General features: G+C 41.0%; 1 protein-coding gene and 1 pseudogene across 2 annotated transcripts in view; both read right to left on the bottom strand.

Moving 5' to 3' along the window:
• Positions 1–12: 12 nt before the first annotated feature.
• On the bottom strand, positions 13–7,367 carry LOC309709268 (uncharacterized protein; the record flags this gene model as incomplete). The annotated part of the gene is made up of 5 exons (XM_082537821.1): positions 13–277; positions 1,118–3,202; positions 5,464–5,637; positions 6,816–6,935; positions 7,281–7,367. The coding sequence occupies 4 exons, from the start codon at positions 7,365–7,367 to the stop codon at positions 1,565–1,567; spliced, it is 2,019 nt and encodes a 672-aa protein (XP_082393947.1). The 3' UTR covers positions 13–277; positions 1,118–1,564.
• Positions 7,368–10,947: 3,580 nt separating this feature from the next.
• The window catches only part of LOC309708441 (heterogeneous nuclear ribonucleoprotein L-like), a 44,801-nt pseudogene continuing 35,314 nt past the window's right edge, over positions 10,948–20,434 (bottom strand). Inside the window, exons 7-13 of the transcript XR_014280897.1 lie at positions 20,083–20,142; positions 19,720–19,954; positions 17,795–17,916; positions 15,214–15,412; positions 14,558–14,615; positions 14,322–14,420; positions 10,948–11,766 (exon numbers count right to left, since the gene is read on the bottom strand). The product of XR_014280897.1 is annotated as a heterogeneous nuclear ribonucleoprotein L-like (transcript). The remainder of the gene's footprint in view (positions 11,767–14,321; positions 14,421–14,557; positions 14,616–15,213; positions 15,413–17,794; positions 17,917–19,719; positions 19,955–20,082; positions 20,143–20,434) is intronic.

The following is a 20,434-nucleotide window of genomic DNA, read 5'->3' as shown; positions in this document are numbered from 1 at the left end:
CTGAGACATTAGTCATTATAAACATTTATTTGAAATAATATTAAAAGTCTCAAACAGAAAAACATTAAACATAAATATATAAAATATAAGAATTTACAGAGAGACAGGAATAAAAAGGACCAGCTGCTCTCCAGAGCAGGAACAAGGCTGAGGAGGAAATGCTCCATTGGAGACTGGTGTGGCCTCTTCAGGGACTCCAGGATGGCCAGCTCCACCGCCGATGGACCGTCCTGGGACCCGTCCCTCATCTGCCTCGGAGCCGTCCTCCTCTGTGGGCCTGTAAAACAGCACAAAACACAAAGAAATGAGAAGGCTGCTACTAGATTTTAATTTCAACATTGAAAAAAAAAAAAAACAATAACAGGATATAATCAGATTGGTTGTAGATATTTAGTAAAAGGGAATCCCACCGACTAAAAAGGTATCAGTGCTTGCTGTACATATCTGTGGGTGCAGCAGCAGGAGCTCAGGGACTGGGGATGCTCTGCTGCAGAATCAGTTGGTTCTATCAATACAGTATTAAATGTTAACAGGTTGGATATAATAATCGTAGAGTAGACAGTGGTCCCTCATTTATTGCAGGGGTTCTCAGAATAACTAGCCCCTGGTCACAGTTCTCACAATTGATTCTCAAAGTGCAAACCTTTGTAGATTGCAAAACGTAAAAGTATTATTATGCCGCGGTTTGTCTTCATCTGCCCGCCACTTTCGTGCGCCTTTTTCCCTCACGGTGCAGGTGTCTATTTCCGAATGAGGCTCATAGTTATGGGTGTTTTTGTGCTGTTTTTTCTATTGGACGCGATGGTTATCAAAACCAAACGTGATAAATTTGGCAAGCGCAGGAGACACGACACGGAGGAGATTTGTCAATCAGGCTGCAGAATGCAATGCTGTACTGTGCAATAAAAAATCAGCGAAAAAGCAAAGCAGTGACGGATGAACAGCGGGACCACTGTGTGCTGTTTATTAATAAACAATAAAATATATTCCTAAATGACAACATGCATAAAAGCAGAACGGTATTTGTACGTCAGTGGGAAAATAGCGGTGGCTTGCTAGCTTTTGTGCGGCTTCCCGGGTCAGTGAAAACGTTCAAAAGAGAAATGAATGAACTTACCAGGTTGCCCGATCTCTTCACATATCTTCCTCCAAGCTCGGTCCTTTTTATTCCTGTCTCGGTACTGAAAGCAGCTGGTGTTGTACAGCTCCGAGTTGTTTGCTACCGCATTGATTAGCCTTCCCCTCCATTGAAGTATGAAAGACTTTGGCTGGACCTGCCCCTTTGACCTAGGTAACAGCCACGTCACCAGGCTCCTGATTGGTTGTCGCGGCGCGATTTGACGCTGGAGTTCAGATTTTTCCAACTCGAGCGGTAGACGCGAAACGCGCGTATGCACAAAGTGCAACACAAAAACTCACGCGCGTGGTTTTATTCGCGCGTCAAACGCGCCAGACGCGCTACACTGACGCGCGTTTCACGCGTTTTCGCGTTTTCGCGACGCAAATCTGCTTCCGAATTTTCGCGGGACCCGCAATCGCGCGTCATCGCGCCTTTCCATTGACTTTACATGTAAACCTGACGCTCTATTCGCGTCCATCGCGTTCGGTGTGAACACACCGTTAGGATACGACCTGGGATGCCGTCTGGTCCTGCTGCTTTCCTGGTGTTCACTCTTTTGAAGGCTCTCCTTACTTCATGCTCGGAGATGACGAGCACGTTTCCGGTGCTGGCAGTATCTTCCTGTCTGCAGCCGTTAGCGCCGCTAACACTGGCATTGTTGGAGTCCTTAGCTGCAGCCTCGAAGCGAGCATAGAAAGTGTTCAGCTCGTCTGCCAGAGTCACGGCCGCGTTCGTCATACCGGTTGTTGGTGCTTTATAGTCCGTTATTGTCCTTAGTCCCCGCCACAGGCTCCTAGAGTCACTCTGTTGGAGTTGTGACTCTAGTTTCCTCCCGTAGCGCTGCTTCGCCTCTTTCACCGCCCTCCGCACGTTATATGACGCAGCTTTGTACGGGTCCATGTCCCCCGTCATGAGTCCCGTGTTGTAGGCAGCGGTGCGGGATCTCAGAGCGTCGCGGATGGTTTTATCCACCCACGGCTTCTGGTTGGGAAACGTTGTGATAGTCTTTGTCTCCACGGTATCATCCGCTAGTTTCCCGATGAATCCCACAACCGCTTCCGTAAACACGTTGACATCATCATCGGAGCTGTTTCTGAACATGCCCCAGTCTGCGTCATCGAGTGCGTCCTGTAACGCGGTCACTGATTGATCAGTCCAGCGCGCGACCTTCCTCTGAACCGGAACTTCCTGTTTCAGCCTTTGTTTGTATTTTGGCATGAGGAAGATGGCGGCGTGATCAGATTTGCCAAACGGGGGGCGGGGTTGTGCCTTGTAGCCGTCCTTGACCGTAGTGTAGCAGTGGTCCAGTGTCCTTTCACCTCTGGTGGGGCAGGTGATGTGTTGATAAAAGTTCGGCGCTGCGCGTTTGAGGTTGGCGCTATTAAAGTCCCCCGTCACAATAAGCGCAGCGTCCCGGTGTTGTGTCTGGTGCTGTGCGAGTGCCTCATGCAGCTCGCATAAGGCGGTGACCGTGTCCGCTTGTGGTGGAATATAAACGGCACTTATAATGACCGATGTAAATTCCCAAGGTAGATAAAAAGGACGACACATGATGGACAGTAGTTCCAGATTTGGTGTGCAGGAGCGTGTGAGAGGAACAACGTTCGCACTGTTGCACCAGTTGTTGTTCACCATTAAACACACGCCGCCTCCCCTTGACTTCCCCGAGTCCCGTGTCCTGTCCATGCGGTGAACCGAGAAGAACTCGGCCGGCTGGATGGCGTGGTCCGGCACCGCTGGGTTCAGCCATGTCTCGGTGAAGCAGAGGAGATTGCAGTCCCGAATGTCTCTCTGGAACTTTATCCTGGCCCTGAGGTCGTCAAGCTTGTTCTCCAGTGACTGGACGTTGGCGAGCAGGATGCTAGGCAGAGGTGTGCGGTGTGCACAAGCTCTCAGCCTGTTCCTGACGCCGGCTCGCTTCCCTCTAGGCCGCCGCCGCTTCCCTTTGTTCTCCCTCAAGATCTCACTCGGCCAGCTCGGATCCGGAGTTAAAAACTTCGAATTGTGAGTATAATGTAGCACATCACCAATATGCAGCAGCATCCAGCTCACAGAAACTCTCAGGAGGTTCAAGTAGCCAGTCTGCTTGCACAACTCAATTGCTTATATATGATAAAAAAAAAATGAGGAAAACCTTTTTCATTCTGGATATAAATTTTTTCTCATTAGTGAATATTTTAGAAAATGTTGTGACGATTTTAACCAAAATTAACACTATTTCAGCAACTCTAACTGATGATGCAATTTGAAGAATTAAGAAAGCAAAAGAAAAAACAAAACAAACAACAACCATAGTTTTCATTAGGCCAGCTCTGTCATTGGCCTAATGAAAGCTGTGAGCCTTGTTTGTAAACTCTGTTTAATGTGTGGAATTTATTTGGGTAGTGTTTAGTCGTGTTACTGCCCGTGAGGCTAGCTTTAACATCTACTCATACATGAGCAAGTTATTTTCATATTGGTTATTTGCCTAGTGGTTCACTATCGCTTTCTGAGTTCTGAGTTTTTTCCTTTTTTCCTCCTTTTCCTTAACTGATCTCCCTTGTGAGCAATGTTCCCTCTAAGCTGCGCACGTGCGCAATTGTGCACTGCTGGCACGGTCTCTGCGCACAGAAAATCTGTGTTGCGCACAAAAAAAAAATCTAACCTGAATTGAAATTAAAATAAATACGTTAACAATTCTGTTTTGCAGTGTTAGTCAGTAAGTGACTGGCTGCTCCCGTATGGGATTAGAACGATGCCACCTTATCCCATAGCAATAATGCGATTCACATTTGTATATACGCAGCTAATCAACGTCGACAGGCTATGACAGCGTCCTTATGTGCCGACACCGGTGTTTTAGCTAGCAAAGCGGCGTGGCTGATGTGGAGTGAAGCCACGTTAATGACAACGTGTACAACCATTGAAGATGTGAGCAGGACAGACGGAACAATTGTGTTGCTAGGCCATGTAAAACCAGAGTTGTGATAAAAAATATATGCAATGTTTGTTTTTTTCCTGAATACTATCGTTGTTTATATTTACTGCGGGAAGAAATGGTAAAAACGGCATTTTATAAGGAAAATGCTCGAAAGCACTCTCCGCATGTGAGCAACCCCCCCCCCCCCCCCCCCCCAGCCTTTCCTATTGGTGGAAAAATGTACTATGTGGACCAATCAAAAAATGATATGGCAACATGGCATTTAGTTGTTTAGGAAGAGGGAAGTTTTAGGCGTTGCAGCAGTGTTTTGAGATGTGAGAGATTTGCGACGTTTAGCGCAAATCTTGTGTAGTGTGTAGTGTAGTCAATAGTTTTGTTGTGTGTGTCAGAACAATGAGGCGACTGCTGAATGTTACAGGTGTTACAGCAGTGATACATCTCCTGTTGTCAGGCCTGCAGGTATCAGGCTGTTGTTCTCCTTTATCTCATAATGGACAGAAATTATTTTTTGGAGTGGAACAAATAATTTGTGTGGCATCAAATTTGATGCAGAACAGCTGATTGTTCTGTAAATAGTTTGAAATGTTTATTTAAAAAAATGCCTTTGCTGCATTTGTAGGTAAACAGCTGCAAAAAACTTTGTTGTTTGCATAACTCAGTTACTTTTTTGAAGAAGTAACTATATAATTAATTGCCCAACATTGGTCATTATATACTATATTTTGCAGATAGAGAGTTACAGGACTCTCTCCCAGACCACAGACTCATACTCATAATACAAGTCAGAGCTTTATAAAATAAAAAGAAAGTTGTGTTTTCAAAATCGGAGTTCAAGTTATTTTTACTTCCAACAGTGTTAACATACTACACAGGTCATGAACAAAATTTTTTTACATTTTCATTGTAAGTGGGATAAAGCAGTTAATTAAAAGTAGTCTAACATAAATGTAAATGCTGTAATTTGATTATTTTAATAAAACACGTAACCTGGATGGATTTGATGCTGGCGTGACCACAGTGCACACAACTGCTGTTGGTCCAAGGGACCGCTCAGGGAGTTTGTGTGTTCGCTCAGACACATGAAAAATTAGAGGGAACATTGCTTGTGAGGCTCTCGTTTATGTTACGTCCCATGTCCCCTGGCAGATCTGGGTCGTAACATAAGTGGGGGCTCGTCCAGGATACCTTTCGCAAAGTGATTCCCTGTTTCTAGAAATGTGAAAGTGTGTTTGCTTTAAAGTAGCCTTTTACGTTAGAGGTTAAGCTGCATTTTGTTTGGAGCACTTAAGCACTAGTTGCTGCAAGTGTGATTTGCTGCAAATTGTAGACCACTTTAAGCTGCTGGTCTCAAAAACAGTTTGTAAAAGTGAGTTAAAAGCCCTAGTAGTAGATAAGTTGGTGGAAGCTGGCCTGATTCAAGTACCTGATCTGGCTGAGGTCTCTGTTGGGCTGAGCCAAGCTGCTTGAGGAGGATCATAAGGATGGTTCCAGTATGGATGGTGAGGGCATGAGTGGGGGTAGATGCCGTGCAAGCTTCCTCTCTATGATCCACTCTCTTCTGGGAGAGGCTTCTGGGAAGGCCCAGGCCAGCAGAAGGCTGGAGATAGAGGCAGAAAAAGCTGGTATAAGCTTGAGCTGGAGTCCCAGCTACAAGCCTTATCTGCCTCTGCTGACTTTCCAGGTTCCATCTCCACGTCTGCTATAGCATTCGATGTCAGTAAGTGTATTTCTCTAGTGCTCGCTTTTAGGGAAGCTGAAGTTGATTCATACTTTGCACCATTTGAACGCCTTGCTAGTGCTTTGCAGTGGCCTATTGATATTTGGCCCCTTTTGTTGCAGTGCAAACTGTCTGGCAAAGCTCAAGAGGTGGTGGCCGCACTTCCTTTAAAGGAAAGCCTAATCCGAGTGTTAAAGCAGCTTTCTTGCAAGCTTATGAATTGGTCCCTTATAGGCAGAAGTTTCGACAGCAGAGGAAACTTTCAAACCTATGTGGAGTTTGCCAGAGAGAAGGGGATTCTCTTTGATAACTGGTGTCTTGCGTCGAAAGCCAGTGATTATGACTGCCTGCGAGAGGTAGTGTTGCTGGAAGACTTTAGAAAGCATTCCTGAATGTGTAGTTTTGTATTTAAATGATGTGATGTGCTCACCTATAAGTCATCATTCCATGTCAATGAGAAGCACGTGTTAGCTCTGTGCAAGAGCTCCACGTGGCTAATACATCTGTAATTGTTTCAAGCATGTGGTAAGTGCTGATCAAGCCAGTAAAGAACAGCAAGCCTATTTTGTAGAACAGGATGTTTTAATGTCTCAGTGGTCTCCATCAAGTTTGGAAAGGGCAGACTGGAGTAAAATTAGGCAGATTGTTATACCAACCATGTATAGACATAAAGTCCTGTCTCTTGCTCATGAAAGCCAGTGGTCTGGACACTTAGGTGTCACAAAAACATAACAGATTTTGTTAAAGCATTTGTGTGTGTGTGTGTGTGTGTGTGTGTGTGTGTGTGTGTGTGTGTGTGTTTATAATGTACAGGGCCTCAAATGGGTATTCTGCAATTGATACACCATTATTTTTACATATTCACTGGTATTTAGCCCACATGGGATGAATGTGCCACAGGGCTGTGGTACATCGAATAACCAGCAGATATCAGTACTTCCAAATCAGCTGTTGAACAGGGCTTCATGTAATCTGCCTTTTAGCAAAGCAATTAGCAAGGGCCCCTGGAGCATCGGTGAGGGGGCGGGGGAAAACGTTGGTGAGTCCTGAACAATTGCCTGGACGCCGAAACTCCTGGTAGCCAGGAGGATGCGATCCGTCTCTTCCGCAAGGGAGCGGTAATCCTTCGTGGCCAATAGCGGGGAGTTGGCAAGGCCAGCGCGCACTAGAGCCGGCAGCTGTCGGAGAAGGAGGTGGGTGAAGAGAAATCCTCCGTCAGCCGCGCCCGGGCCTGTGCGACGTGACCTGCATGGCACGTTTTACACTGCCATGCAGGTCACGTTTGTCCAATCTCGTCTTATTGTGGAGTTATGAACACTGACCTTAAGTAAGCAAGTAAGGCCTGCAGTTCTTTGGATGTTGTTCTGGGGTCTGTTGTGACCTCTTGGATGAGATGTCGCTGCACTCTTGGGGTAAGTTTGGTTGGCAGGCCACTCCTGCAAAGGTTCACCACTGTTTCTTGTTTTCGCCATTTTTATGGATCTTGTGCTCAGAGCTTGTTCTTGTGCTGCCATGATTAGTACCTCTGTGCTGTCTTTTAGTCCAGCTTTATCCAGCCACTGGTAGGACTTCTGGATGTCAGCCACTTCCTCTATCTGCCAGTGGTACATACTGTGCAGGGGCCTATCCTTCCATGATGGTTCCTCCTCTTCATTCTCTTGCTCCTCCTCCTGCTGCCCAAGGTATTCACTGAGGATGCGGTCCGTTCGGGCCATTTTCCTGATGTATTCGTTGATGTTTGTTGTCTCCTCCTGAACTGTGGTACTGACACTCACTACTCTCCGGCTTCCTTCCTTCCACTTAACATATTGTCTCAGGGTGCTGGACTTGGAGTGAAACCCTCCATACATGGTAAGGAGCTTCCTCGTCTTAGATTTCAGTGGCTTCGATCTCCTCCTTTGGCCAGCTTATTATTCCAGCAGGGTACATGATCACAGGCAGGGCATAGGGGCTGATAGCCTGGATCTTGTTCTTACCATTCAGCTGACTCCTCAGGACTTTCCTGACCTTCTGCAGGTCCTTGGTGGTTGCTGCTTTCCTGGCAGCCTCTTCATGGTTTCCATTTGCCTGTGTTGTTCGCCACAACACTAGTGTCGCTTCTGATGAAGGCTCTTAGGGTCCTGTTGATCTTGCACAGTTCTAAGCATTCATAGGCCTTCTTGTAATCCATCCAGCAGTGCACAGTCTTAGCTGGTATTCTTGCCATTTTTTTTGTAACCCCGCTCATGTATTGAGCCATGTGCATGCTCATCCTAGGTGATATGATGCCTGACAGGAGCTTCCATGTTCCAGCAGGTTATTGGGTGGATGGGACTGGTTCTATTCTGGCTGCTCGTGGAGTACAGTCAGCTTCTTCAGCCAGTAGGCATGAAACATGTTTTGGCCTGGTGATTTCCAACTCTTCATACTGGAGAATATCTCCCACTTGATGGTTACTGGAGCCTGTTCAGGGAGGTTGTTGTGGTCTGCACTTAGATCCACTAGCCACTAAGCATCCTGGGTTGCGTCTTTCTCAACCAGTTAGGGGGTTGCGTCCTTCTCCCATATGCTTCCAGTCCTTTTCCAGTCCAACCTTAGTGGTGCTGTTCTCATATTGTTCCCCACTGAGAGTACACCTTGGAACGATCATTGTTCTATCGCACTTGGGACTTGGTACCCAATCTCTGGTGGGCGTGATAAAATTTCCCCCCTGACCTGTAGTTCTGGCTGCTCGTTGCTGTAGCATTTGTGTTGTACCCCATCAATCTCTAGCCGTGAGAGCAGTTCCTTCTTCCGAATGTTGAAACACTGAGCTACTAGTTGTTGCGCCTTCAATCTGAATGTTTCAAAGATTCCATCGGGCCCTCATCCTATTCGTGTAACCCCTTCCGCTGGGGTTACTTGCGTAGCAGCTTCCAACAGAATGTTCAACAATATGATACAGCAGAAAGCAAAAATATTCAGTTCAACCACTAAGGGTTTACAAAATGCGTGTAAAAAAAAAAAGCACACTCTATACAGATTTTAAAAAAAGAACAAAAAGACAAAAGATTAGAAAAAGAAAAAATATTAAAAAAATAGAAAAATAAATTGACCAATATTACAGGAAAATACTGGACAATAGCAAACACAATATTAAGGGAATATGGGGTATATTGAATATTATTATTAAACATATTTCTGCACAACAAAGTTATCCTCAGTATTTTATTGATAATGGCATCATAGAGGACAATGCTGCTGATGTAGTCAAGAGCTTCAACAGTTATTTTGTAAATGTTGGACCAAATCTGGCATAAAGAATTGCAGAGCCTCTGTTGACTCTATCTAAAGCCTGATTGATAGGAATCCTAACTCAATGTTCCTTACAGCATGGGAAGAATAAGAAATAACTCCTGTCATAAATAAGTGTAAATACAAATCCAAAATACTAAAATTCACTTATCTAGTTCATTTTCACACTGCACAAGTTGAATTGAAAGCCTTTCTTGTTATTATACATAGTATAACAAGATTTAAAACAGCTCTATAAAATTATGTTTAAAGCAATAACCAACCTACTTCCAGACAATATTCTAAAAGGGATGGGAAAATACAATCTGAGGAGGAAAATAAATGTAAAACATCCCTTTATCTGTACGGTTTTAAAAAGTTATTGCATCTTGTATGTGGAGTATACCTGTGGAAAAGACTGGGTAAAAAGATGAAGCAAAATCCCAGTATGACTGTTTAAAAAGAGCCACAAAAATATGTTTTTCACAAAGAAGAGGGAGTATGTAGGCTTGGACCTGGTGCTGTCACCCACTATTCGTGTGTGTGTGTGTGTGTGTGTGTGTGTAAACATATGTGTGTATACATATATGTATATATGAGCATGTATGTATTAAATATTTGTAAATATGCATAACTCTTAACAGTATATTGGGATAATAAAACCATGTAACAAATTGGAAGGATTTATGAAAGGATAGGGCATAAACAAGGAGAAAAAGGGATTGATTATTAGTAGAAATATTAGTGGGATTAAATAAGCTTATGCTTCTTCCTAGTCCTTTTTCAACATGTTATTTATTATGATTATCTTGTTTTCACTATGTTTTGTTTTGATTGTGTTCTTCATTGCTGTTATATTATTTTTTAACATGTACAAAAAAATCAGACATTTGGCTAAGTGGTAAAGTTAGCCTGATCCAGACATGTAGCAAAAATTATGTATGTATTTACATTGTGGGTTAGGTTTTTTAAAAACTTAGTTCATCAATCTTTAAATCTTCTGCCTGCTTTGGTGTCTTTGGTTTCAAACGATGCAGGAACGTAGAAACAAAATAAAAATTCATGTTCAACGCATTTTTAATGATTCTATCTTGCTGGTTGATTTCTGTTAGTTAACAGAAATCAATAGTTTTATTAACTCTGTTGCTGTTCAGCGTCCTTTCATAACACAAATACATCACAGCAAAAATTAATTAGTTTGGTTTAAGCAGTGTATTTAAGGTTTGATTCAAAAAGTTTGGAAGGCAGCATTAGACAACATTATCCAGGAAAAAGAAGGTATGCTATATAATCCATACAAAGAACATACAAATAAATTATTTATAGAATCAAAATTATTAAAATTAGGAGATTTAGTGAAATTACGGACATTATTAATTATGTTTAAGGCTAAAAATAATATTTTGCCTTTTAAGTTACAAAGAGTATTTTTGATGTGTTCAAGGGGAGAAGAGAATAGAAGGAAATTTTATTTTAAACATCAGTTAGCCAGGACTACACAAAGATTAATGAGCACAACGGTTAGGGGTATAAGACTGTGGAATTTACTTCATTATAATTTAAAGAATTGTATAAATTTACAATGTTTTAAAAAGTGTTATATGTTTAAAACGATAACTCAGTATGAAGAATGCGAATGAATGTGATGTTGGTTTGGGATTCGACCGGAGAGAAATGTCAATATTAGTTTGTTCCTGATTTTTGGTGCCCACCGGTGATATAAGTTCGATGGTAGATAGGGGGCAGGGTTTAATAAGAATATTTTCTTCTTCCTGCTCCTTTTCACACATGGTTGTTGTGTTTTGTTGACAGAAGATGTGGTTGTTTTGTTTGATTTGTAGCACCAAGTGTGAAATAAATAAAAATGAAATGAAAATGAAATGAAATGAAATAATCCAACAACTGGAAGTGCGAGCAGTACTCATCAACAACCATAAAGTGCATAAATGTTCCTGGGGTTAATGTTTTACTTATAGTGAACATAACACACAGTACTTTACAGCAGTTACACCCAGCACCTTCTTTACAAAATATTATTTACATTTTGATGATGGGAAGAGTAAATACAACATCAGGGCGCTCACAGTAATAGTAAAAGCAGATATTTGTTTTTTTAAACAGACATGAATTTATTAGTTGAAGTTGCTGTTTAGCTTTAAAGAACTACCAAATGAGTTCAGCAGTGGTTTAGTGGTTTTGGAACAAACTGTATTTTTGATTTAATATAAGTTTATTAAAAGGCTTTTTTCATATTTTTAAGTTGAGGCAAAAGTTTGATGCAGGTGGGCTTTAATAATGATATAAGCTCTCTATATTTTCTCTTTAATTACACAAATAAAACAAGGTTGTTATCATCATTTGTCTTTGGACTGAACACAGAACTAAGACAAATGTTTCTAATTGCTTCCCATTAGATTTTTCCTAGTGTACTCCATTTTAAGCCCCTGTAAGGAATTTAACTAATTCAAACACTTTACATTCAAACAAATTACACCGAAACTATGAGATGAAATATTAACAAATGTTAACAAAGAAAAGTCTGGCTCGATTATCTAATTTTCAAGAGTGTCACTTATTTAGTTTATTGCTAAAATCTTTTTTTCTACATTGACCACACAGCAATCATCCATTGAAAAAGTAGAATTGTTTCAAGGAACAAATAAACTCTTTTCCAGTTTGTCCGGGCCATCTTGTTTCTGGGTCACAGATGGGAGGAGGTGGAGAAGCAGAGCTTCAGGGTGAAAGGGCTGGAGCTATCTGCAGGTTGGAGAAAAGATGTTGACTTTATTGTGAAAGACCACTCCTGACATTCAGTTTAACATCACAAACATATGAGACACTTTGTCCTGAAGTTTGAATAATGCTTATCTGTTTGATGGCGTTCTAATTTCTTTACTTAATTTTTTTTACCCAACCTATGTAAAGCCTCATATAATAGTGAACACAAGCTGTTGCTTGTCCAATCTCATATGAGAGGCTGCACTCTGCACTGACCATGCTGAAAGAAAGGGGAACTGAACAAAACATTATACCTTATGTTAGAGTGATTAGGACCTTGAAACCCATTCATCTTGTCTGTTAACGTCATCCTTCGTTCTAGGTAACTAGTCTTAATTTGTCTTATCTATTTTTTCTAACTTGAAGACAAAATAATTAATTCTGATTGTTGTAATTATCCTATTTCAGTAATTATTTTATATTATATGTATGTGTGTGTATATATATATATATATATATATGTATTAGGGGTGCAACGATATTCGTATCGATATTGAACCGTTCGATACAGTGCTTTCGGTTCGGTACGCATATGTATCGAACAATACAACATTTGTAATTTATTTTATCAACTTTCCTTCTGACGATGCTGTCTGTGTGGAGCGCTCAGTGAATCTGCGTTCGACTACTCCGCCTAGGCTGCACTGTCGAGCGCAGATCCACTGAGCGCTCCACACAGACAGCATAGACAGAAGGAAGAGCGCAGGGCACCTCCCCCACCCTCCCCCACCCTCATTCAGATCTGGCGTTTGGAATTATTTTGGTTTTCATGTGACGTATGACCCTGAAGGTAAGCGAGTCATGGACTAAAGTAAAACAGTATGTTGGATGTGCCATGCAATGCTCAATTACATGGGTGGGAACTAGTGTGTTAGCGCAGTTAGCTCGTTAACATGTTGGCCGTCTAGCCCCATGCACGGGGCGATCGGCGGTAGCTCGTTAACGGAGATTTGCCGTGTTGTGGCGTTAACGTCATTTCAACGAGATTAACCTGAAAGCACTAGTGGGAACACAACGAATATGACTGCACATTTACGCCGACATCATCCTAGTGCAAAGACAAAAACAACAAGCATGCTACTAACTTTAGCCGAGTCATTTAGACAGCTGTTAGCACATGATTCTCCTTATGCTGCTGAGAATATAGCCCAGAAGAAGCGGATAGTATAGCTTTTATTTTGGAAAGAGCCATTTCTCTGTAATAAACTATTTTTTCCAAAGATGAGTGATTCCTCAATCAGATACAGGGCTTGCAATATCGCTAGCCCGACGTCCTGGAGCTAGCGATTTTTTTCAGTCGGGCTACCAAAATCTATCTCTGCCCTGCCCGTCGGGCTATTGTAGGAAGGAAAAATATATGTCAATGCTTTTGCATTCTTTCAGAAATGTAGCTGGGTAATTATGTCATTGGCATCGGTGAGCCACTGTCAATATGTGACATATTGAAGTCGCGTTTGAATTTGCGCTTGTTTTTTTGCTTTCACTTTGCAATCGTGCGAACTGTGTATAGAGAGCGACAGCACTGATCTGTGAGTGATGATAATTTGTGCACCAATTCCTCTGACATCGTCTTATTAATTGTTAGCTTACTATGCAAACATGACAAGTGAAATCTCCCACAGCAAGCTTAAACATGTGAGAGGTTGATCGCGCAGAGAATCGCTGAGCTTATGTGAGTCCGTGTGTAAAAGTAGCAGTATATATATTTTAGTTCTGCTGAGCCAAATAAGACAGGTCAGGGTGAAGAAGTGACAGCCAAAGAAAAGCTTACCACAAAACGGAGAAGTTATGACAAATCAGACTATAAGGCAAAAAGAAAGTGCAGCTTTATGGTTTCATGGACAAAAGAATTTCTGTGGCTGCAATATGACGAGCTAAATAACCAGGGCTGCACATAAGTGGTCCGCAGGTGCGCATTCGCTGTCAAAATAAAAAACACGCACAAGGGTTAGGGTTAAATTTAAAAACTGTACTTTTGAGTTAAAATATATATTTATAATTTTAATAAATGACAAATTAAAAAGGCATGAACATTTTTTTTGTATCGAAAAAATATCGAACCGTGACACCAAAGTATCGAACCGAACCGTGAATTTTGTGTATCGTTGCACCCCTAATATATATATATATATATATATATATATATATATATATATATATATATATATATTTTTTTTTTTTTTTTTTTTTTTTTTTACTATAATAAGCTGTGTCTTGTCATCCTCTTTCCCCTTGTCCTGTGTCACAACAGAGTGTGACACAGGACACTGACAGTGTGGTTTTCCTAGTAACTCTAGTGATCTTCCTTGTGGTTAATAATTTTCAGTTTACCCTTTTGAATTTATGTTTCTTCTTGATTATTGGTACCAGCCGATAAACATTCTGCTTTAAGTCTGACTCAGTCATCCTCTGCATGTCTTGGACCCTCTTTCTCACTTTCTGAAGCAATATCAGAACATGTCTTTAGCAACTGGTTTCACAGGGACTGCCAGCAACCTGCTGTCAGCAGTTCTGAGAATCATTTGAATACTTACTGGGTATTCGGATCTGGTGGTGGTTGAGGACTGTCAGAGCCTCCACAGCTTCAGTCTTACTGTCAAACTCCAACAGACCAGACAGAGTCTTTGAGCTGGCTGCTTAGAGGAAGAGGAAGATGGGGGAAAGACGGAAATGTTTATAACAACAAAAACCACACGTGTACACACTGAATGATATCTCCTGATACCTGGACCTGAGGAGTTATTATCGCTGCTTAATTGGTTAAACTTACGTTTGGCATCAAAAACCTTGAACTTAGAGAATGCTGAAATGTTGTATTCAGTACAGAGCTGTTGGCAAGAAAGATAGAAAAGCATTTTTAAAAGCAATTCCTGCATTTTCTTTTGTTAATATAAAACCAAACTAAAACTTGACAAAAAGTGTTGGTTTTCAATGTTGGTTGTCACTGCTAAAAATAAGTTTACAGTAGTGATCTTAAGACCACAGGCAAAACTGAGTAACTTGAAGATTAAATCTCCCTGAACAAGGTTATTATGATGGTATACTAGGTTTATTGACACCTTAAAATGTCAAGATGTACCGTGTGTAAAATCAAAACATTTACAAAGTTTAATTTACTGTTTATTTTATTTTATATAGTAACAAGTCTATTCCATCTATTTATTCCATAGTAATTATTTGTTGTCTATTCTGTTACGTACACTGAGCAGAAAGAAAATAACTTGAGCCCATTTCTTTCTATGTGTGAATAAAGATGCTTCCAAACAAACAACCAACATACCACTCCTTATCTTTGATCTACTTAGAAAGTTCAAGGCGTGCCACAGTGGAGCGCATACTTGTCTACTTAGAAAGCTCACTTGGAGTAGACATTCAGTCTAGCATTTCTCCATTGAAATAATAAGTCTCATACAGGTGTGGCCTTGCCTTTTGCAACTGGTGTTGATTGAGGTTTGGTGGGGCATTGTAGAAGTGCAGCACAGTGGCGGGTGGCTGGATGATGTTCCTGCTGCTCTGTGCACTGCTGAAGCGGTTGTTCCTTGTTAGACTAAAGTCCTGGTAGCTGCAGGTGCCGTCACCCAGCTCAAAGACCTGACTGGGAATCACAGCCTGTTGCTTGGACACACTGAGCAGGGTCAGATAAAGGGATGTGTGATAGACAAAGTATTGTAAGGACATGTTATCAGTGTGAGCCAAAATCCTATGCGTCAGTCTGCTTGTTAAGGCTTTTTCTACTTTCTGTACAGTATGATTTCATGGAGGGGGGATACCTTACCAATCAGAAGAGAGTTGGCTTAACATTAAAAAAGTGAACTCAAGTGGCTTGTTTCAGGTAATGGATAAAATAGATCTCCTTTAAGTTCTGGGCAGATAGTCACTGACTGAAGTAATGAAAAAATACAATAATGCAGTATTTCTACAAATTTGCAAAGGCTGGAACAGCCCAACATATTTTATAAAAAAAAAATAGAGGCTAACTGCTGTTATTTATGTAAAATACAAGTGACAGCTTGTAGGAATTTTCAGTCCTTGGAGAGTTCTTGGATATCAGGTCTTAAAAAAAAATGTGTTCCTTTCCTTTATTTAAACATGCACGTTTCTTCTCAGTTTTGACCTATGATCATGACATGAATATCACTAGAGCCAATGTCAGCATCATGTACTTTTAGGTAGCAGTTAAGATATTTTGTTATCCGGTCGTTAAGTCTGACGTCACTAGCCGTGTCTGGGCCTAAACTCCGCTGCAGGTCCATATATCAAACGATCACTGTGGCATTACTGAGAGTTGAAAAACTGTCTAAAGTCTTTCATCTTTAATAAAAATGATCAGCGTTCTGCTCTACCAGGTGTAACAATTGAGTTTAACATCCAGGCATCCATGAAAACGGAATTTATGACATTTAACGGAGTTAGAAGTTAGCAGGAAGTTAGCTCGCTAGCTTCTATCTAAATACAATATAGCATGTCCTGACCAGAGATGGGCAGGACATGAGATGATTACAGGATATGTAATCCAATTACTTTTTTCAAGTAACGAGTAGAAAAAGGGATTACTATTGCAAAAACGGTAATTAGATTACCGTTACTTTGCCGTAGGAACGCTGCGTTACTGCGTTACTAAAACCGTGACTTTTTTGCGAGAATGTCTCATGACAGTGACGTAAGCAAGTGCGTCGTTCGTGACAACAGCTGTGTGCAGATCAACAATATCGAGTGCGGGAGAGAGTATGAGCGTGCAGCGTTTAAAGCGTGGAAGTACTGACCTTACTTTAAGTTTGATTCCATAAAAAGTGACAAAGACATTAGTGTCCGTTGTGCGTGGGAAGAAAACTTCTATTTACAGCAAAAAAAACCCTAAACTTCCAAGTGAGCACCGAGTGCGCTACAACGTAATGGGAAATTCACAGAGAAACTCACGGATTCTTCAACTGACCGCTGCGGCACACCTGCACCAGAGCACACCTCCGCCTACCCCACTCCTGCTATACAGGTGAAAATAGAGCAAAAGGACCGCTAGTCTTTGACTTTATTTATTTTCTGCTGTGTTTTACTTGCATCTATTTGAAAGAGTGAGTTTAAACACAAATTTTTTTTTGCTTGATGCATGAAGTTAAAAGATTAAAACTAATAAAACAAGTTTTAAAAAGGGACTTTTCCATTTGATTACATTTTGTATGATGGATTATGTAGAAAAAGTAGAATTGGGCTGAAAGATCTATCACTTTATTACCTATTCAGGTTGTAAATCGTGTTTTTAAAAAGTAACTAAGTAACTATGTAATGAATTACTTTTGAAAATAAGTAATCAGTAAAGTAACGGGATTACTTTTTTGGGGAGTAATCAGTAATTAGTTACTGATTACTTTTTTCAAGTAACTTGACCAACACTGGTCCTGACTGCGGGGTTTTGGAAACAAATTAAAACGTACAGCTCTGTTATCACTTCCAACATAAATGAAGAAGATATACTAGCTGGTATATAATGATGTGTTACGTGACCGCTAGCGACACAGCTATGTTAGCCTAATATAAACAAGCTAACTTTTTTTCCACTCGATAAAAGTTAACGTGAGTGTTCTCGGTGGTCAGGAACAAATGTAAACGCATGGCAGGATGCTGTAAAAGGACCAAACTTCAGCCAGGAGAACAACTGAGATAATCCATCCACAATACGAGGTTAGTCATTCATATACTGCTGCATGGGCTGGGCTGTAGTTACATCGTAAGGTTTTAAAAACTGAGCTTAAATAAATGATTAGCGGTAATAAAAGCCGAGGGAGGTCAACAGGGATCACTGACTGTTTTAGGAGTTTTTTGAGATTAAATAGAAGAAAATACAAAACATTAAACATGTTAACAACACAAAAGCCATATTAAACGCAGACTACTTTAGGCCCGGAAGTAGGATTCGTCACGTCATCACTTAACGACCGGATAGACTACATCAGACTCCCTACCACAAACCCCAAGTGTCTTCAAGTCTGAAGCATGCATATTTAGTGCTTACCAGACGTTGAATTTCTTGCCAAATACTTTGATACCATTTAGGTGAGTCACAGCTCGGTCCACAGCATACTCATCACCCATCTCTACCAATGCTGTGCCTGGAATGCTTTTCATGAACTTCACCTGCAAACACAGAAGATATTTTCTTTAGCTGAAGAGCTACCATTTTGCAGCATGGTAGCTGCCGATAACTGCAGTATTTATTTATTTTGCATGAGTGTCACCATCCCCTTAACCCTGCCCCTACTCTCTCTACTGCAATTTTTTAAATCATTAATATTGAAACTAAAATATATTCACTTGCTCTGAATATAAAAAGCCATGGGTCACAGGAGAGATGAGATGTTGATTAGCGCAGGCTTGAAATTACATGCTATTGATGCCCAAATCACCCACCCAAACAAACAGTGGATGCAGCTTGAAGGAGAAGCACAGTGAAGTGGATAGCTACAAACTGCAGGCTAATTAGTGTTGTTGAAGACGTGTAAGAAATCAGTACTTCAACTTTTACTCGAGTAGTTTTTAACAGTAGTATTTGCATAGTACAGAATGTCTGTACTTTTGCCAACTCTGCAAAAGACCTTTTAAGATAGAAGCTACTCGCTTTTCTTTAAATGGCAGGTCAGTTGCTCTTTTTTTTTTTTTTTAAAGTATTTCCATTTTAACTGCCTTACTAATTCATACAATTACAGAGCACCATTCCTCCTTAGCAAACCATTTATGAATGCAGATATTATTATGATAATGATAATAAATATGATTGTGATTATAAACAGCAATGATGCTGTTGCAGTGATAGCTGTACATAGTGAGCAGTGAGTATAGCAGTGACAGTAGTACATGGTGTAACAGTAACAGATGGATAAACATATGTACATTTATAAATGACATACTGAGGAGGTGTAAAGAAATATGTACATGATGACTTAAGGACTTTCTAATACCGTACTAATGCTTAATAGTGGGACATTTTTATAAAGTGCCACCAATACAGTAAATGAACTTCGTAGACAGCTAATCTGTGGCTGTAAAAAAAATTTGAATGCATACCTTATTTCTCAGTACACCATCTGGGGGAACACCTCTTTAATGAATGAATGAATTAATACATGCATGGCTAAGGCATACATGAGAAGTTAATACAGATTGATGATGGTCCATGAGATTTGGCTTGTTTGTTTTTTCTTTTTTTATTAAGTTCGAACTGGCCCTGTGTTCACTGCCTGGCACTGAGGAACCCAACTTGCATTTGATCTCTACAGTCTAGGCAAAGGCACCCTGACTATCCATAGGTATTGAAATTAAATCCTTCACCCATTGTTGGACCCTACACTGGAGTATGGGTCGTAGGTTGGTCTTGGTTCAAAACAATGCCTGCTCTCATATGGCCAGAGTAAACAGGGAGTTCCTAAAGGACACCTCTGTGGCATTATGTTTTGGTCCATTTGACACGTCCCAGGTTGCACCTCAGACTGTTCAGAAGCTCAATGATGTCCTGGTCCAAACGTGGGAGGAGATTCCCCAGGACAACATCCATTGTCTCTTTAGGAGAATGCTCCAACATTGTCAGGCATGTATACAAGCACATGGGGGTCATACAAACTACTGAGTGCCATTTTGAGTTGCTACAAAATGGACTAGTGTGCTGCATCTTTTTTCACATTTTCATTCTGTAAGCTGCTAATTTTCATTTCCATCCAATGATGTGGCATCCTTTTGTTTTAGTATAGCTATCCAGAATTATTTTTTTCCATTGAGATCTGATGTTTTCTTTTTTTGAGCACTGTAAAAATAAACTAAATCATACATACCTAGAACATAAGTTATGATTAAGATTTATTAAAAGAAAATTATAGGAACTATTGTACAATATATGTATTTTCATATCAACATGACCTCTAAAAGTCAGAGAGGATCCTTACACACCTTCTCGACATTGCCGTAGAGACAGAAGAGGTTGAAAATACGGCTGCAGTTCATCTTAACAGGATGGAGACCGCTCACCATGGTGACAGAGCTAGTAATGCTTTTGCCAAGGAAAGAGGAAGAGAATGTGGGGAGGTCTTCTGGAGTAGCGGGTAAGAGATCCTCTCCTGCACCTCCTCGCTGTACCTCCAGTTCTGGCTTTTAGCAGGTAGAGGCAAGAGGGGCCAGTGTGTACCTGCAAAGATACGCACAGATACTCAGGGGATATTATGTGGTACAGTGGACTCACAGTAATTGCAGTGGAACAAGTGGAAGAGATAACATATTGGCAGCTAGACAGGGAGGGATGAAGACAGACAGTACCACCTCCGTTAGATGGATGCTCTCCCAATATGGCATGACGTTGTCTCCCCTTCCCCCGCTCTGTAACAAACAAACAAAGTGCTCAAATGGGGTGATACAGTACTATTAGGTCTTTAAGATAAGATAGGGCCAGGTTATTCAAGAACTTGTATGTGAGGACAAGGATTTTAAGTTTGATTGCAGTTCAAAGAGGGAGCCAGTGAAGAGAAGGAAGTATGAGAGAAAGAATATGTTATCTCTTTCTGGCACCTGTCAGTACTCTTGCTGCAGCATTTTGGATCCACTGAAGGCTTTTCAGAGAGTCTTAAGCGCAGTTGGATAATAATGAATTAGAGTAGTCCAGCCTAGAAGT

Source organism: Aulonocara stuartgranti, assembly GCF_965226115.1.
Source record: "Aulonocara stuartgranti genome assembly, chromosome: 6".
NCBI lineage: Eukaryota > Metazoa > Chordata > Actinopteri > Cichliformes > Cichlidae > Aulonocara > Aulonocara stuartgranti.
The sequence above is the reverse complement of the archived record's forward strand: the minus strand, read 5'-3'. Positions and strand labels throughout refer to the sequence as shown.